General features: G+C 34.7%; 1 protein-coding gene across 4 annotated transcripts in view; it reads left to right on the plus strand.

Moving 5' to 3' along the window:
- SKIC3 (SKI3 subunit of superkiller complex) overlaps positions 1–19684 on the plus strand; it is an 80279-nt gene that overhangs the window by 16807 nt on the left and 43788 nt on the right. For all 4 annotated transcript variants that reach the window (XM_087861969.1, XM_045796257.2, XM_045796255.2 and 1 more), the window contains 13 exons: positions 5651–5791; positions 7617–7718; positions 8534–8673; positions 10794–10880; positions 11143–11246; positions 11746–11872; positions 12742–12921; positions 13227–13351; positions 15172–15425; positions 16556–16658; positions 19025–19201; positions 19290–19434; positions 19604–19682. In XM_087861969.1, coding sequence (XP_087718095.1) covers positions 5651–5791; positions 7617–7718; positions 8534–8673; positions 10794–10880; positions 11143–11246; positions 11746–11872; positions 12742–12921; positions 13227–13351; positions 15172–15425; positions 16556–16658; positions 19025–19201; positions 19290–19434; positions 19604–19682 — 1764 coding nt within the window. The remainder of the gene's footprint in view (positions 1–5650; positions 5792–7616; positions 7719–8533; positions 8674–10793; positions 10881–11142; positions 11247–11745; positions 11873–12741; positions 12922–13226; positions 13352–15171; positions 15426–16555; positions 16659–19024; positions 19202–19289; positions 19435–19603; positions 19683–19684) is intronic.

Consider the following 19684-nt stretch of genomic DNA (forward strand, 5'->3'; position numbering starts at 1 on the left):
AGGTTGAAATTTTTGGGAATAGTAAAATAGTTTTATTTGCTCTAGTGGAAGGAATAAGACAGATTTTGGTTGAGAAGGTTGGACTATATTGCCTAGGTCTATGACTGTCCTACATTCTCAGCGTTGATGTTATAACGTCACAAGGACATGGTTATAGATGCTATAATACTATAAAGTAATGAAGTTTGTGAAGGAGCTCCTTTTTTAATGAAATAGAGCAGATTCAAGTCAGAGAGTATGTCTTAGCTTATGCCTTGTGCTCTTCTTTGTGTCTTTTCTTATGGGGGAGGCGAGAGAGCTGATGAAAGCCAGCCTACTGGAGTTGCCAGAACCTGTGCCTGCGGATGTCTCGTGCCCAGGGCTGGTGTTCAGTCAGTTTACAGGAGGTTGACCCAATTGCTTTTCATACCAGCCTCTGCCCTTTATGTCAGTATCTGTGCTGAATAGATTTTTACATAATTTAACTATCACTCCTGTCCATGCCTGTATTCAGTGAATGAACAAAGTTCACAGAAATCACTCACTGAAATAGAAATAACAGTACCAGCACCAATGTGTTAGTGATTATAAAGTTTGTAGAGCTTTACTAATTTAATTGTTTTCATTTTGTTGCTAAATGAGTATACACCTGGGAATGTTTTGTATGTGAATGACCATCACAGGTCTCATTATAGAAAAATTGTTGAAAACTAGTGATAGAGGTAATTGAGGGAAAGTGCCTGTTGGAAAAGTATCATTGCATCTATCTTGGCTCTCCCCACTTTAACTTTGCCTTCTAAGTTCTACTAGTACTTCCACCCCCAGTGTCTGAATTAAAATTCAGAACTATTACCTTAAGTGTTGGATTTTTTTGTTGAGAAGTAAGTGGATCCCCATTACTTTAACTGAGTCAGAGATAGATTTGTAAGAGTACTTTTCACTAATGTGAGAGAAGAAATACTAAATGTAGCAAATCAATTTATGAAATATAAAGTCAAATTAATATGGTATGCGGGATAGGTCGTATAGAAGGTAGACTAGATTGGATAGACGAAATGCTCTCGGGAATGAATGAACTGGGACTATGATAGTGGCAATAGAAAGTAACAGATGAATGAAAAAAATAGAAGAGATTTGTTAAGAGGTAAAGGGAAGAAGAAAATAATTTTACTTTTAGCTGTCTTGAAAAGTTGGCCTAATGTGGAATAATCAGCCATAAAAAAGTTGCGTTGTGGAGAGGAGAGGTTAGTGGACATTCAAAGGGAAAAATGCCCATCTGGCTTGTAGATGGGAGATCAATACAAAGGCTAGACATAAGGTTTGGAAATCGCTTGCCTGTAGATTGAAGTGAAGTGAAGTGGAGTGGATGACTTCAGAGGATGACTAAAGAGCAAAAAGCTGAAAATTGTGTCTTGGGTGGTGCTGGCTGGCTTGAAGGGAAAGGGAGGGAAAGAGGAAGGTAGAAAACAGAGAAGCGGGGATGTTGTAAAGCAACAGAGAAGGCAAGAAAGAGCATTTCAGAAAGGGGATCTGTACTGCCAGATTGAGCAACTAACTATATGATTAGGAGGTTTTTATTAGGGCTATCTTTTCTAACCAAAGTGATTGAATTGGAACTTAGATTTCAATGATGGGAAAAGAGTAGGAAGAAGTGGTTAGCAGATACTAAAAGAAATAATCCAGGGATTTGGCTGACTGCATTTAAGGGAGAGGAGGAGGAAGAAGCATACAAAGGGGTTGGTAAGCTTTTAGAGGACTAGGAGAAGAATTGAAGTAGTGTTGCCTAGTAGGAGGTTCAAGAAGAGAGGGCTAGTTAACATTGTGACCTTTGCATTAAGATCAAGAAGGATGAGACATAGTTAGAGACTTTCAATATGAAGAGCATGTTTGTGAATTTTGGGTCCCCCCCCCCCCATTGACAGGGTACAGTTCCAGAATTCAACTAGTTTCTTCACATTTTAACATGAGTCCCAATACATTCCCAAGATGAATGGGCTGATTTCATACTTGGTCTCTGGTACCCATTCCTCCACCCTTTTTCTGCTATTACAATTGCTATTGAGTAATTAATGGCTGGTGTTCACCCTTTTTTTTTCTCTCTCTATTTTCTTTCAGCTATTAATGGTTTGTACTATTCCCTCATTCTTGACCTGGTTGTATGCCAAATGACACAAGAGGATACTTGAAATTTCTTTTTGAGGACTGATTGAATGCTTTCTCAATAAGTACACATATGCCTATAACATTGGAGTTTTTGATTAAGCGTGGCCCTTTATTAAAAAAAAAAAAAAACCCTACAAAATTATAGAAGAAATTAAGTCAACAAAGTCTGTAGAGTTTTGCACATAAATTCAGTATTTGACAAAGCGTTCTAGAATAAAGAGATAGCAAATGGATTGTACCGAATGATTAGAGAGTGTGTTGGTTTATATGAAAAAAATCATTCCTGGAGAGGGTATTTTGCAGAATTGGAAGAAAGAAAGATTTATATCCTGGTAAAGGGGAGGGGGTAGGTGGGATAGGTGGATATTTACACACAAGGAAGAGTTTTTTCTCTGTAGACTACAATCATTGGTTGTGAGAGTTTATGGGATGGAGCCATTCAGGCTTAGGTACTTTCTAAGGTAAAGCATTATTCTGGGGGTAAAAGTTGAACAGTTAATGCCAGACAGTAAGAAGCTGTGCTTAATGATTTCTTGTTTTCTTTTCATTGCTCCAAACTTTCTGTGTATGAAGAACTTCTGAAACTGTAAGGTATTTAAAGGCTGACCTATCCTCCCCCAGTGTGTTTTAGTATCTGCGGAATTCGCTACTTCACAGCAGTTAATCACTGGGTTCTCTTCCACTGGGGATAAATGTATTTCATTCTCCTTTGTCCTCCTTTACATGTTGAGACTTGAAGATTCATTTTCAAAATGACTCAGTTTATAAAGCTTCACATAACAAGTAGTGAATAGCTTTCACAGTTGTCAGCTGATGAAATGTTATTTCATGCTAAGTGACCTTTTCGGTTTATTTTATTTTCCTTTATATTTGAAATGAGGGAGGATAAGAAAGCTTGGTTCTTCAAATCCAAACATGAAAGAGCTTAAGATTTTGTGCTCTGGAAATGTTAGAAAATACGGATGAAAATAAAGAATTGAATATGTGCCGTTTTGTTTTTTTTTCCCTCAAGCTAGGTTTATTTAAAAGAAAAATTCTATAGTAGTGATCAGTTTCTTTGTGATGTCAGCAATTAATGTTACTTTTAAAAATCACCTTTTTTTTGTGGTTAACTTTAGGAAATAGAATTCTCATAGGTATTATTTGCCATCTACCCTGAATCTCTTCAGAGCACCTTTTATTCTTAGAGATTTAGCATTCATCAGCCCCAAAACTAGCTTGCCTTATTGACAAATAAAAATAGTTTGTCAAACTTGTTTTAAAGTTGTTAAGTCTGGAATCTTAGAATCTTTTAAATATTAAAAAGAGCAGGTAAGTTAAAGAAATGATTTTCAATTCAAAAAAGAAATCAAGTGTATTTCCTCTCTGTTTCTATCCTCCATGTATTATTTAGCTAGTATTCAACAAGAGTTAGTATGGAGAAGAGGATTGAGAATTGAAGCTTTGGAATATCCCTTGCCTCTACAAAGGATCAGTGATGTTGTTACTACTGTTGATAGTTTTGGGAGCACTAGAGAAGATTCCTCTAAATGTCATTTGTTCTTGGTCATATGTAGAGAGTACATTTCCCAAGGGCTAGAACATAGTCTCCCCAAATCTCTTATGGTTTCTGTAATTGTGCTCTCAGGTATTAAGGAAGATTTATCTTATTTAGAAATTTTTCATGTTCATCTTAGCTTTTTAGAAACAATTTTCATCTGTAAGTTTTTAGGTACCGTGCATATGGATGATCCTTGGGATGATGCATGATTGGCTTTTCTTTCCATCACAGGTGTGTTCTCTATAATAAGGGCAGTTTATGTAGCCTAGGTACTCTCATGAATTACATTTCTATGGAGTAAGATAGTTCTGACTCAGATGGCTAGAAATTGAAGGTAAAATTTTAATAGCCTTTTTATTTTCTTTTTTAGAATGGTGAAGATTTTTAATTTTCCATAGTAGTTCTCAGCCATTACTTATTAACAGACTAAGCCTTTTGGTACATTAATTCATAATGGTATTCTTAAAGAATCATTACAGTATTTAATGGATGCCTACTGGGTACAAGATACCATGCTAGTCCCTACCCTCCAGAAGTTACTGTTTAGCTACAGAGGTAGCAACTATAGTGTATATATAAGACTAACAATAAAGGTAGTATATGGTGTTGGTAAATACTCTTGGCCTGCGGTTCTTAAAGTAGTCTCTGAACCTGTAGCATCAGTATCATTTGAGAACTTGTTAGAAGTGTCAGCTTTCAGGTCTAACATTAAAATCAGAAACTTTGAGAGTGGGGATTAGCATTCTCCAGGTGATTCTGTTGTCTAGTTTAGACAATACCACTGGTTGAAAAGGGGAGGAAAAAATCCCATTGGTTTGCTTGGGAGAAGGAAGGTGTATGAAACTAGGCATGTCTGCTTTTGGAAATTACATTTATGGAAGCCATAGCGAGAACAGGTTGATAGAAGGAAATTCATGTCTAGAAGGATAATAATAGCTGGCTCAGGCCTTTTATACTTGCTAAGTAAAAAAAAAAAGTAGTATTTCTTCCACTTTGTTTTCATATCTCACCTAACAGTATCTAAGTTTGAATTCTTTAGCTGTTAAGAATTCTTTGAATTTTTGGTACTAACTGGAACTTCTAAATCAATGTATAATATCATGGATTATGCACTGGTATGTATCTGGTTTTCAAAAATTTGAAATATATAACCTAAATGGTAACATGCAAGGAATTTATCTTTGACATCTGAGACTAAAAGAGTGGTTCCACGTGTGGTCTGGGGGCATAAGTTTTATATAGATTGTAAAGTATCAAGCTGCTTTTTCTAACAAGTTATTTTTATTTGTTCCTGTATTTATTGCTTCAGGTTGTAGTTTATCTTAATTAGTTTTTAAGAATTTTCTTACATGATTAAGCAATTTATTAAAGTGCTGAGTACTCTTCACAGTTTATTCTCAAAACAGAAATCATATTTTCTACTTATTTTTATGCTTTTCTGGGAATGGAAATCCTGAGATTGAGGTTGGAGAAAATGGAAATATAACAAAATAAATAGTGTTTTCTAAACTAAATTATTTTACCAAAATAAATTTGAAACAAATATAGGCATTGGACGACTGTTACATAGGTTTAACCATTAACTTATATAGGAAAAGAAAGTTTTTGAAATAATGCAGAAATGTACTGCTGAACTTGTAAACCTAAGAAAAATGTGACCAAGTTTTTGTACAGTATCTTGACAAGTAGCCTGTCTTTTGGTCGTAGGATTCTGGAAGAATCCACTCGATTTGGCATCCTGGCAAGGTGGTTTCTACTGCTGATACTTAAGAAGATGAAGAAGCATAATTTTTTAATGATATGTTAATATTTTTTTGGTATTTGTTGGTCTATTTAAGTTTTGAATTCCTGGAGTCAGGATATGGTGGAGGATGTAAGACAGCATTTGAGCTTGAAGTATATATGTTTTGGCAATTGGAAATTTGGAGTATGTATGCTAATAACTTTTCTTTATTTCTTTATTTCCAGGTAGTCTTACTGAGGAAGGACAGCAGTATTGTTGCAGACTAGTGGAAATGGATTCCAAAAGTGGCCCAGGCTTCATTGGTTTAGGCATTAAAGCATTACAAGACAAAAAGTATGAAGATGCTGTTAGGAACCTAACAGAAGGTAAGTGTACAGTGTAGAGCATGTAACATGAGGTATAGTTGTAACCAAACTCAAGGGTATCACTGCTTTGGGTGCATTAAATTGAACACAACTTAAGGAAGTGTTGAAGCAACATTTGTCACAAGTAAGAAGACCGGGAAATAGCCCTTAAGGCAGTGTCTCCCTGTGGGGTTAGTACAGGAAGCTTTTATTCAGTATATTAGGGGGCAGGGGTAGAGGGCTGGTGTATACATTAAGAAACAATATATTCATATTCTCTTCCCCTGTTTAAAACCTTCCAAGGGTTTTCAGCTGCCCTTAGGATAACATGCAAACTCCTTCACAAGGTTTGCAATCCTCTCAAGTCTGATTTCTTGCCCTTTCCTGCTCCCATGCTTTATTTTCAAGATAATGAGTCCATAGGCTATTAATTAGGCACTTTGCGGGGCACCTTGGTGGCTCAGCTGTTAAGCGTCTGCCTTCGGCTCAGGCGTGATCCCAGGGTCCTGGGATCGAGCCCCCATCCAGCTCCCTGCTCGAGTGGGAAGCCTGCTTCTCCCTCTCCCACTCGCTTTGCTTGTGTTCCCTCTCTCGCTGTCTCTCTCTGTCAAGTAAATAAATCTTTAAAAAAAAAAAAAATTAGGCACTTTGGTTGAGCTACATATGCCTAGCATGTCAGCATGCTAGTGCATACATTGTATGTTCCAAAAATGGCCAAAAACCCCATCCATAACAATAAATCTTATTATTATAATGAGCTAAAGGTAACTTCAGAATCACTCAGGTGGGTGTTAGTACAGGCCCTCAGCTCCAAAGTGGCTCCAACTGGCTTATGCAAGAGGCAATCAGGTAAAGCATCTAGCAGGTTCCTGGGTAGGATCTGCTGGTTGTACGAAACAAAACACATTCCTTCCCTGTTTTTGTCCCTTCCCCTCCTCCTCCTGCTCATAACTTTCAACCCTCTGATCTGAACAACTCCCCCTTACATCCTAGCTAACATAGTCAGCAGGCAGTTATCTTTGGGCCTTTCTTTGAGGAATATATATTTAAGATAGAAGTGTAAAAAATACACACTCTGGAGTCTGCTTAGGTCTGGATTCCAACTCTGCCACTCGCTGATTTCAAGACCTTGAAAAAACTAATTAAATTCTCTGTCTCAGTGTTTTCATTAATAAAGTAAGGGTAATTACATATATATACACACACACACACAACATAATTATTTTATGTATATATATATATTCTCCCCCCCCCCAAATCCTTAGGAATCTTAAACTTAGTTTTGTCAGGTATGATGTTTCTGGATGAACTTACATTCAAATAGAGATCTGAATAACAAATACAAGCTTAGGGTGGGAGGAGCATTTCAAGCCAAGAGCTGAAATAGCCTGAGACTAAGAGCACGGCTGGAATTCAGGGTAGTTCAGCAAGATTGAGAATGATCTATGGGAGCAGGAAGAGTCAAGAAGGGAGATTGGAAAGGGGCCTTGCACACCTTGTGAAGGAGTTTGCATGTTATCCTAATGGCAGCTGGGAACCTCTGGAAGGCTTTAAGCAGGTGAATTTCATAATTCCATTTGTTTTTATAGAGATATTCTGGCTACAGTGTAGAGAATGAATTGGAGTGGGTGGCAAGCACTTGCAGTGATCTGGGATAAAGATGGGGGAGCTGGGAGCTGAAGTAGGGGTGGTAGAGAAATGGATTGGGGCGTGGAATCAGTATTGTGAATGATTATTTATGAGAGACAAGAGAGAGAAGGGATCCGATTTGGGGAGTAGATGGTGTTGCCATTTATCTTTGTAGTCATAGAAAGCTTGGATTTTGTGATTGCTTTTATCCTTTTAGGGTTAAAGGAAAGCCCTCTTTGCACAACTGGATGGTATCATCTGGCAGAAGCTCAGGTTAAAATGCACAGACCTAAGGAAGCTGTTCTTTCATGCAATCAAGGTATTCCTGACATCTGTAGGGTGACCAACCCTGTTTCTTTTCATATTAAAAGAGAAAAAGACAATGGTTTAAAGAAACTTACATGCTTTATTTTGTATTTTAATTTACTAATCTAAATTTCATTGAGGTGGTTAAATAATGCCAAGGGTATATGCATGTAGTATATTTTCTTTTAAACTAACAATAAGTATTTTTCAAAGGATCCCTGCACTTGGAATTTTGACAGTCAGTTTAGGCTTGTGTGGAGGTGCTCTGTCATTGTAACAAGGCAGTTTCTGGTGTGTCCGGGACTTCAGGAGTTTTTGATTCCTCTGATGTAAATAAGAGAAGTCTTAGGCATCTGGAGCCTATTTGAATGTGATCAGATGGGTCACGTGAGGGGATAGGAAATCATAAAAAGTGGCTCACTGCTCTTGACCCAGCTGGTGGCCTAGCCTCTGCAGTTGAGAGACAGTTCATCCTGGTCCATTTGAATTAAATTTCTTTTCCCTTAGTATCCCTAATTCGCTAAGTTTTTTACTGATGCTTTGGCTAACCTTTGTTATGTAGCCGATATAGATAGCCATTGTATTTCAGGATGTTCGTGTTATATGTTACGTAAAGATAGAGATTTTAAATTTAGATTGTTTTAAATGCAGATATTTCCATAAAGAATTCAGGGAAGAATTTATATTTGGCTCTGAATTATTCTTCATGTATATTGTTTTGGCAATTTATTCTTATCGTGTCTCCAGTTTATTTTTTATTACCCTTAACAAGAAGAAAAAAATGAAGTAATATGGTTGTCTTCATTCAGATATCCTTAATTTTGTCAGCTCTGAAGAACATAGATAATCTTGGTGTGTCTGGTCGCAGTCTTCATCAGAAGAATCTTTGTCTCCGTTTGAAAGCAGAGGCTTTGATTAAACTCTCAGATTATGAATCTTCAGTGGAAGCAATTTGTACTCTTGATCAGGTAGTCTTACTGGGTTTTTCCCTTCAACTTTTTTTTTTCCAGTCAACCAGGCATCAACCACTCTCTCCTTATATTTACTTTTAAACAGATTTTGCGTTAGCGGTATGAATTCACCACATCTGCATTTTCTAAATCATTCACACACTTGGAAATTACTGAAGTTATTTGTTTGCCTTTTGGTTAAGTACTTACAGTGTTCTTCATATGGTGCAATTTCTTTCTTTAGTTTTGTTCTTATTCTCCTTTTCTCTTTTTGGCCTCTTAGGCTGTTACTACTTGATTATTATTAATTTAGGATTCTAAATTTTTTCCTCCAATAAAGAGTTCATAGATTATTGCTAAGAACAATGAAGAACACAGTAGCTTCGTAGTAGACAGTATTGTTTATTTGTTTTTCAGTTTAATAAAACAAAAGGAGATTGATATTTAAGAAGGAATCCTATTTCTTAATGTTTTTGGTTCAAGCAATTTGAAAATCCCTGGCAAAAAACTAGTAAATTATGAATTATAACAGCATGGTGCTTTTAAATATTTTTGTCAGATAAAGACTATTTTTTATCTAAAATTAAAATTATATCACTCAGTTTATTGTGAGGTTTTGAATTTTTAAAATATCATTGTTTTGTATATTTCAAAGGGCTTTGCATTTCATAATATTTCACTAAAATTAGAACAGTTGTCAGAATCCTTCAAGAACTAATATCTTAATTTCTTATTTTCTACTTATCTTCTACCAGTAACGTATTTTGTATTTTGTATGAATGCTTTGAGGAGGTCTTTCCAACCTTTTTTTTTTTTTCCACACACAAAAAGAAAAGTTTCTTGGAGAGTTGATGAAGTCCAGGTCTGAAACAGAAAATGTATAGGATGAGCTCAGGACATCTTAGAATGCTAGAAAGCAAGGAAACTATGAAAGCCTACTAGAATTATATTAGAAAGGCTAGGAACTACCATGGTTTGGTTGTCACTGGCTAAAGGGGGAGTTTGAGCACCAGTATCTACAGTGGATGTAAAGATATCAAATATGTTTAAATTCATGTATTCAAGATGATACAATACAAAAAAATCAATAAAACATCCTCAGTAAAAAACTCTGGAGGATGCCAAGGAACCATTTGGAAAGATTCAAAGTATTTATCCTGACTTTCCTTTATGAACTTTTCCTCAGAATAATCAAATAGGTAATGAGAGGAGGGAGATTTTTTTTTAAGTATTCCATCAATAAGGAAGGAAGAAATACAGAATTAGAAAATCACTAGTTTGCAATCCATAATGAATTAATAGGTCTAGGCATTGAAGATCAGTGGTTGCTAACTAACGTCACCCAAGTAAAATAACCAAGTGCGTGCACATATGAGGCATTCCTGCCAAAGCATCCAACTTGAATCATATTAAGTGTTGAGGCCTAACTACTAATTTATGGGAGATACAGGGGACCAAAGAGCATAACAGGACCGTGAGAATATATTCAGTAAAATCCAGGCTGTGAGAAATTGTGAGAAGCAGCCCATATTTTTCAACAATTAAATTGTAAGGGAGGAAAAAAATGGAAGGGAGCCCTATAGATTGAGGGAGATTCAAGAGACATCAGCCTCTTGAAATGGATGTACCTTATTTGGATTTTGATTAAAACAAATAAATTCTTAAAATATTTTATGAGCAACTGAGAAATTTGAACACTTGCTGATTTTTTGATGATACTAAGGATGTATTGTTGGTTTTGTCTAGGTGTTTGCAATGGTAGTACATTTATGTTATATAAAAATGAACTTTTTAAATATGCTGAAGTATCGGATGAAAAGTTATAATATCTGGGATAATCTAAGCAGCAGTGTAGTGAAATGGATAGAGGTGTGGATGAGAAAAGATTGACTTTGAGTTAATAATTTTGAAGCTGGATAATGAGTACATGTGGGATTATTGTACTATTCTCTAATTTTTTGATATGTTTTTGAAATTTTCTCTAATAAAAACATTACAAAGAATGAATGTGTTCATAGTGATAAAAATCAGGACCTGTGTGCCTTTACTCTATGCTCTTCTATGGTCATTCTTTAATTAAAGCAAACATTGCTTCTTTGTGTTGAAATAGACTTAATTTCTTTACAATTATTTTCTAGGTTTCTGATGCAAATAATATCCCAGGACTTTTGGTTCTTAAAAGCTTGGCCTATCTGAACAAAGGCTCATTAGATGAAGCTTCAAAGGTTGGTTTTTTTCCATTCAAACTGGGAATTTTTTTGGTGGGGAAGGGGCAAAAGGAGAGAGAGAGAGAGAATCTCAAGCAGGCCCACTCACAGCAGAGAGCCTGATATGGGGCTCAGTCTCACAACCTTGAGGTCATGCCCTGAGCCAAAACCAAGACTCAGGTGCTTAAATAACTGAGCCACCCAGGTTCCCCAATTGGAAATTTTTTTAACTACAAGTGACTTAATTTGGATAAAGAATTGACAGATATCTACTTTATAGATTATGGAAGACCTTCTCTCTTCCTACCCTGACCTAGCTGAAGTTCATGCCCTGGAGGCTTTGATTCATTTTACCAAAAAGGACTATCTACGAGCAGAGAAATGGTAAGGATATGTTTAGATTGCTCATAGATGTAGTCATATCTTCATGTATTATATTTCTCAACAATTCAAAATGAGTAGGTTTGATAAAGATCCATTTCATATAAATTTGATCTGTGTGTTAGTATCTTTAAGAAATGTGTTTAACATGTAGCACAGTATCTGTAAGAAAATTCTATCATGGGTATGAAATTTAACTAGCTGATCATAATGGTCAGTGAGTAGATACAGTGTTTGATGTGTCCTTCTAAATGCTTAGCACATTGGTAAAGCTAAAAGGCCACTGTGCTTTTATAAGCTCCTCTTCAAATAATATTTTTTCTCATTATAATCTAAATTCTAAAGTAATAACTTACTTCTGATTTAGCATTTTTGAATCACTCAAACTTTGTCCCAACAGGGAATTTCCTACATTGTGTGCGTGTGTGTGTGTGTGTGCCTGTGCGTGCGTGTGCGTGTGTGTGTGTTCTATGTATCTTTTTACTTTCCTTTGGTGACTTAGTTTTCAGAGAGCTCTTGAGAAAGATGCTGAAGTTGCTGAATATCATTACCACCTTGGGTTAACATATTGGTTCATGGATGAAGAAACAAGGAAAGATAAAACAAAGGCTCTTACCCACTTTCTAAAGGTAAAACAAATGCTATTCAATTCTTAGTTGAAATGGATTTGTAATAAAATCATAAATAATAATCATATAAGTTAGGTATTTCAAATTACTGTTCTCTGAACTGTTTTATTCATTTATTTTTAATTTATTTATTTTAGAGAGAACAAGAGCATGAGTGGGAGGGGCAGAGGGAGAGGGAGAGAGAGAATCTCAAGCAGACTCCACACTGAGTACTGAGTCCAGTGCGGGCCTCTGTCTCACAACTGTGAGATCATGATCTGAGCTGAAACCAGGAGTAGGACGCTTAACTGACTGTGGCACCCAGGCACCCCAAACTGGTTTTTGTTTTTGTTTTTTTTAACTGAACTTTTTTTGGTGTTTCATCTCTCACGCATTAGGTTTTGTGAGAATGTTATGTGGGTTTTCAAGGAGAAAATAAAAAATGTAAAAGTTACTTATTTCAGAAACACACATTATAGAAGATGATACATAATTATCTCTGGAGAAATACATTGTTTTTAGGTAATTTCCACTGTAATATTATGTGCATATATACTTCTAGATGTTTAATTTCTTATATTTTAGATGTTGTAGATCTAAAAGTCTTACATTCTTATTTTGATGCATGAAAGAAGGTTAATGTAATAACTCTAATTTCACATTTCTTTTTAACAAAGAAATAATATTTTTACACTTGTTTGCATTCTATAAGCAGTGACAACCATCTTTTTTGTTGCTTTAAATCTTACATTAAGGGATGTGTTGGCATATTTTTCTATGTTTAACAAAAGTGTTCCATTTTTCTTTTAACCTGTGTTTTTATTTTTTGTGTTTTTAAAGAGAACCACACAAACTTTAATATTGTGTTGCTACCAATCTTTATTTCAAAGGCTGCCAGACTGGATACATACATGGGCAAAGTCTTCTGCTATTTAGGTCATTACTACAGAGATGTGGTAGGAGATAAAAACAGAGCCCGTGGCTGTTACAGGAAAGCTTTTGAATTAGATGATACTGATGCTGAGTCTGGAGCTGCAGCAGTTGACTTAAGCGTGGAGCTTGAAGAGATGGTATGTCTAATAACTTAAACACTTAGAAATATTTTTATATGTGTGTACCTGAAAGTTATTATGTTTTATTTTTCTTTGTAGAGGCAATAGAAAAATTTTTGCCACTGCTTGTGGAGTGAATTTTCTTTTCATTGGCAGACATTACATTACTCCTCACTTATTTTTGAAACTGTAGTTGAGTATATACCAGTATAAGTTTAAAAAATTGGAAGCAGTAAATGAAAATATGTTTGGGTACTTTACATAGGTGTTTTGTATTTTTCTGAAACTTGAGATCTCTATTATTAGTCTTTTCTTAATTTCAGGAAACTGCCTTAGCTATCCTAACAACAGTAACTCAAAAGGCAAGTGCTGGAACGGCAAAATGGGCCTGGCTCAGGCGAGGACTATACTATTTGAAAGCTGGTCAGCATTCTCAAGCGGTGGCTGAGTAAGGCACCTTATTATATTTAAACTATTAGCATATTGGTTCCTTAAATTAAACTCTGTTTATACACAAAGTGGACTTTACAAGTTGCCTCAATCCAGGTTATATTTTGAGAGAAGAAATGGCAAAATTTATTTATAATTGATTGGTTGTTATTATCTGCAAGGCACTGAATTGCAAAAATGGACGCAATGATGTCCATTTGTTAAGGAGGTAGCCATTCTAATGAAGTGAAGTCTTCCTGGTGTTATACATATAATAGGTTCTCAGTGGAAACTTAAAGAATGTTAAAAAGCTGAGGCTGATACCTTTGTTGTTCTCCCAATGACACGCTTTGTTTTGGGGCAGGAAGTACATTTGCCAGCTTCACATGCATGTGGTGCAGCTTGTTTTTAGTCTTTTGGTTTGAACTATACTTAAGAATAAATGAAATAGAGGAGCCTGGCTGGCTCAGTTGGTGGAGCATGCGACTCTTGATCTCAAGTTTGTGAGTTTAAGCCCCATGTTGGGCATAGAGCTTACTTTAAAAAAAAGAATAAATAAAATATATTTAAAAATAATAAATTCATAATAATAAGAAGAGAGATAGGTGAAGGGGATTAAGTGGTACAGACTTCCCATTATAAAATAAATAAGTCACAGGGGTGAAAAGTACAGCATATGGAATATAGTCAGTCATGTTGTAATAACTTTGGTGATAGATGGTAACTACACTTATCAACTACACTTATCATGGTGAACATTTCATAGTGTCTGTAAATTTCAAATCAGTATGTTATACACCTGAAACTAATATACTATTGTACGTCAGCTGTACTTCAATTTAAAAAAACAAAGACTTTCTGTTTACAAGGAAGTGTAACAGAGCCTTGGCATTTCCTAGTAATGAGAATATAGCATCTCTCTATCAATTTAATTAAGTTTATAAGACCTCAGTCTGTATATAAAGTTTTTTGGTTGTACTACAAGAGATAAATTTCATTTATTACTACAGTCACACTGAAAACTTAAAATGAATACTTAAATGTGAATGATCACAATTAATTATAAGCCTTGTATATTTTCTTTCTAGAAAGGATTAGAAAGTACCTTTTTTGTGAACTAACAAATCGTTATAACACAGTTATTTTTTTCCTCTAATTTGTGAAAACATTAACAAATATATATGTATATTTGGATCGAGATAAAATTTCTGATTTGTGTCAATACCTAGAATACTGTGATATTTCTGTTTTGGTGTAAGGAGCAGTGGGGGATTATTAATTGTTATGAGGCATATGGAGATACATACCTATTCTGGTGGGAAACTGGAATTCTTCCAGATAGTCAAGGAAAAAAATTCTGGCCAGCACTTGTTTGAAAAAGCATTTTGTTCTTACTCATTCCAAATTCGTAATAAAATTTCTTAGAATTAAAATATTCAAATTATAAGAAATATATTGAAGTTGTAAAAGGAACAGGTATACCTGGTTTATTTTTTTTTTAAGATTTATTTATTTGTTTATTTGAGAGAGAGTGCATGAGCGGTGGGGGGACAGGCAGAGAGATAGAGAATCTCAAGCAGACTCCCCACTGAGTGTGGAGCCCAAAAAAGGGCTCAGTCCCATAACCCCAAGATCATGACCTGAGCTGAAATCAAGAGTCGTCACTCAACTGACTGAGCCACCCAGGTGCCCCGTACACCTGTTTTAAATAGCAGTTTTATAAATAGAAGTAACCATGGATATATGTGATTCAGTTGAATTATTTATTTTATATTTTCTTTTCAGATGTGGAAGTAGTTCTTTTACTTTTAGTTCTCTTACTATTAACTGAAATTTTAGTTTACAGGCAGCATTAAGGGCAGACCCAAAGGACTTCAATTGTTGGGAGTCATTAGGAGAGGCATACTTAAGCAGAGGTGGTTATACGACAGCCTTGAAATCCTTCACAAAAGCCAGTGAGCTGAACCCAGAATCCACATACAGTGTGTTTAAGGTTGCAGCAATACAGCAAATCCTAGGCAAATATAAGGAGGCGATAGCTCAATACCAGCTGATCATTAAAAAGGAAGAAGATTATGTGCCAGCTTTGAAAGGTAATTTTTTAATACCCCCTTGACTTTTGTGATACTGGACTATAAAATCCTGAGTAAACTTCCTAAATGTATTTCATAACCTGAAAAAGACTTTTTTCGTCAACAGCAAGTGTCTTCTTTGATGGACCTCTTATAGTATGACTTGTTATATAGATTTGAATATAGAAAGATCAAATCCTGTTTCGTAATAGTAGATAAATAGTAATGTGATAAACATTTAACTTTTAGACCAAATAGCATGTTAGCTATTTGATGGATCTCTCAAACAAGAGTTTCTCTGCTCTTATATTTTAATAATTAATTCACTATATCTTCAGAATATCTCAGTACCTTTTAATTACTTTTTAACTTAGATTTTTTTTCATTTTTTGCATTTTGGGGACAACTTGCATTGTTTTGTAATTACCTAAATTAATTTTAGTTTCTCCATATATACCTACTCCTTAACAAATGATTTTTGGTAATATAAAGTAAAACACCACCGTCCACATATAATCTAAATTTTATGTGATTATACCTAACCACTTAAAAAAACCTGGAGCCCATTATATGTCCTTCATTTCTTTTTCCTTTTTAAATGAAACAATTGGGGTTTAAGTCAGAAGTAGTATATGTTGTTAGTGATACATAACTTAGGTCTTAAAAACTTTTTTTTTAATTTTGTAAAACTTTTCTCAAGAGAAGAATTCATATTTATCAAATCTTTACTGGGCACTTCAGGAAATTGCTATTTCATTTAATTTTTACAGTATAGTTTCCTATCCAGTTTTGAATACAAAAGATCAAATCTTATTTCACAATAGTTAATAAATAGTAACACGAAGGAGTGAAGCATTTAGTAGCATTTTTAAAGCGGAGGTTTTGAGTTAAGTAACTTGCCCAGAGCCAAGGAAATTCTTTCCCATAGATTTTTATCACTTTTAGTACATGTTTACTCCAAAAGAACCCTGCCATTTGAATTTCTATACTAAATGTATGTAAGACTGTACTTAAAGATAATTTTTATACAATACTACTGAGTTTTGTTTTCTGGAAAGTGGCTTTAATATCACACCACTATGTTTTTTTCAACTTTATTCTAAGTCTTTCTTGTATGTGTTTTAATAATTGCAAACTTAACCTGATTTTAGGTTTGGGTGAATGCCATCTTATGATGGCAAAAGCAGCTCTAGTCGATTATCTTGATGGAAAAGCTGTAGACTACATAGAAAAAGCACTGGAATATTTTACTTGGTTAGTATTATTCTTATTATTCATTGTGTTTATTTTCTTAGAATTATAATAAAGCCAAAGTTAGAAAAATCTTTATTCTGTTAGATGAAGCAGTCATTATGCAGAATATCAAACCTAAAGAAAAAGGGACTAGCCAATGAATTCTATAATATACATGTTCTATTACTTTTGGATTAGGGAACAGATACCATTTCTTGCTCTTAGTAGCAGCTGACGTGCTAGATGCAAAGGGAGGGGTGGGAGGGACGAAGCGGTCTGTCAGGGGAGTGGCAGCTTGGATGTAAGGTATCAGTGTTACAGTCCATAGTAAGGGCCTTTATTAGGTATATTGGTAGGGCTGAAGGTGAGGGGAAATGAGCAATCTCATTGTTTCTGGAGAGAATCTGTGTAGGAAAACAGTGATGTCTAATATTAAGGGAATCAGAAAAATTTGAGTAAATTTGGTGTTTTATTAGAACTGTAAATTCACTAGCTAAATAGAAGTGTTATTTATGTTAGATGATTTTTAAAAGTCTGTTACACATACATTTGAATTTTTTTTTTTAGACATCTTTCTTGTGCTCCCCTTCTTTTCTTTTCCTACTTGCCTTCTCTTCTGGTTCTCGTTGATTTGGTTGCCCAAAATTGATTTTCTTTGAGTATGAACCAAATATGAAAAGAAAACTTTAGCCTTTTCTCACCCACAGATTTTTATTGCTACTTTTCAAGTCTCACATAATATAGATCTTCCCAAAGAGGAGAGGGTATTGTGAAGAGGGCATGCTTCGTTTGAACTAGTATTTAAGAATAAACGTGAACCTTTCAGTGATGATACTTGATGTACAAATACTGCCTTTCTGACAATGGGAAATTTTGTTCTGGGTAGCATGTGGCATTCACAGCCGATTATATGAAGGTCTATAAAATTTGTTAAGTGATAATCCCCAAATTTATGTTTACTTCTAGACTTAAAAGTTCATATTACCGTAATTCTTATGTAAGGGTGATAGAAGTTATTTCACATTACAGATATTTTATTTTTTATTCAACTTTAAAGGAAATAAGAATTTAGGCTGTTGAAATTGCCTTTGTTTCTCTCTTTTTCCCCTCTATTTTCTTCTTTCATGCTGTCAATTTTATTTTTTATTTTTAGGTATTTTTATTTTATTTTACCTTTTTTCAGCACAATAAGCATACTCTTTAATTCCCAAACTCCCCTATTTCCCCATTCCCCTACCTATCACCCCTCTGGTAACCATCAGTTTGTTCTCTATAGCTAAGAGTCTGTTTCTTGGTTTGTCCCACTTTTTTTTTTCTTTGCTCATTTGTTTTGTTTCTTATATTTCACATATGAGTAAGATCATATGGTATTCGCCTTTCTCCGACTGACTTATTTCGCTTAGCATTATACTCTCTATCATGCTGTCATTTTTAGAAAATATGCTAGGATATTTAGGCAGAGGAACTACAAATGGTGTTGTCCTTCCTCCTGATCCTCACAGTGGGCTTTCAGCGATGACTGCCATAATTAATCTTATTTCTCAGGAAGATATTGGAAAATGATTTTTGGCTGGACTTTTTTAGTAGAAAAGGCTATGAGAAATGTTCCATCTGCTTGTCCATCTGCCAGTAGCATAGTTGTTTGATAGCGGATTATTGAGAGTCGGCTTAAGTGAAATTGTCATGTTTTAATTATAAGATCTTGAGAAAACTGAAGAGAAATGGAGAGCTGAGATTTTTTTCATTCTAAAAAGAAGTGATCTTTATCATCATAATTAATATTTTTATTTACTCTTTTAAGCTTGTGCATTCAGTCTTATTTGCTTCAATAAATATGGATTTTCACATTTTCATATTTAGCTTTTTGGTAATCTTGGTCTCAGAAAGTAAAAATCCTTTGGACCACCAAACATATTTAATATATTATACATTTACCAGTCTTTTTTATTTGACTGAATATCAACAAGCCAAAACATGAGTTTAGAATAATTAACTGTCAGAGAGTTACCAACTTTACTGCTTTGGTTATTGTTTAAAAAGACAAACACAGAGAGCATACTTAAAAAAAATTCAGTATTAATGGTGAATTGGTCCTGGAAAACTTATTGTTTTACTTAATGTGATTTCTACTACTTCTAACAGAAAGAGTACCAAAGAGATGTTTGCAAAATTTCTGGCATTTAAAATAATCAGTTCTTCCCCATCCCTCCCTTTCTTTCTTCTTCCTAATAGGGAGTTGATAAGATGTAATCCATTTAGAAAGAATTTAGTAAAGCATTTACTGTACTTAACCAGGGAAGTAATTCGTAATTAAGATTGTAATGAGAGAGATAAATTTCCTATTGTTTGGAAAAAATTTATAAGAATCACACTGTTTATTTTTTTAGGGCTCTGCAGCATCAAGCTGATGTGTCTTGCCTTTGGAAGCTAGTTGGGGATGCTTGTACCAGTCTGTATGCTGTCTCACCATCTAAAGTGAATGTTAATGTTTTAGGAGTCCTTCTAGGTCAGAAAGAAGGAAAACAAGTATTAAAGAAGAATGAGCTCCTCCATCTTGGAGGAAGGTAACTTACAAAGATTGCTAGTTAATGACATTCACTTTGAATTAGGACATTTTAACAAAACGTAACATTTATTTTTATATTTCCATAGGTGTTATGGTCGTGCGTTAAAACTGATGTCTACATCTAATACGTGGTGTGATCTTGGAATTAATTATTATCGCCAAGCACAACATCTAGCAGAAACAGGCAACAATACAAATGATCTTAAAGAGTTGTTGGAGAAATCTTTACATGTATGGTTTTGAGAAATTTTTTATAAGCTTTTTAAAAAACCAAATGCTTTTCTGATAGATGTTTTTGATATAGTAGATACTGTCGTGTTTTCACATAAAACCACATTTATCTTGATATAAATGCTGATGTTCCAAGATATAGAAATTAATCTAATTTTCAACTTTTCAGTGTCTGAAAAAGGCTGTGAGACTTGACAGTAAAAATCACTTATACTGGAATGCTCTTGGTGTGGTTTCATGTCACAATGGT

The sequence above is a fragment of the Ursus americanus genome, chromosome 5 (genome assembly GCF_024610735.1).
Source record: "Ursus americanus isolate L20-20 chromosome 5, mUrsAme1.1.p, whole genome shotgun sequence".
NCBI classification, from domain to species: domain Eukaryota; kingdom Metazoa; phylum Chordata; class Mammalia; order Carnivora; family Ursidae; genus Ursus; species Ursus americanus.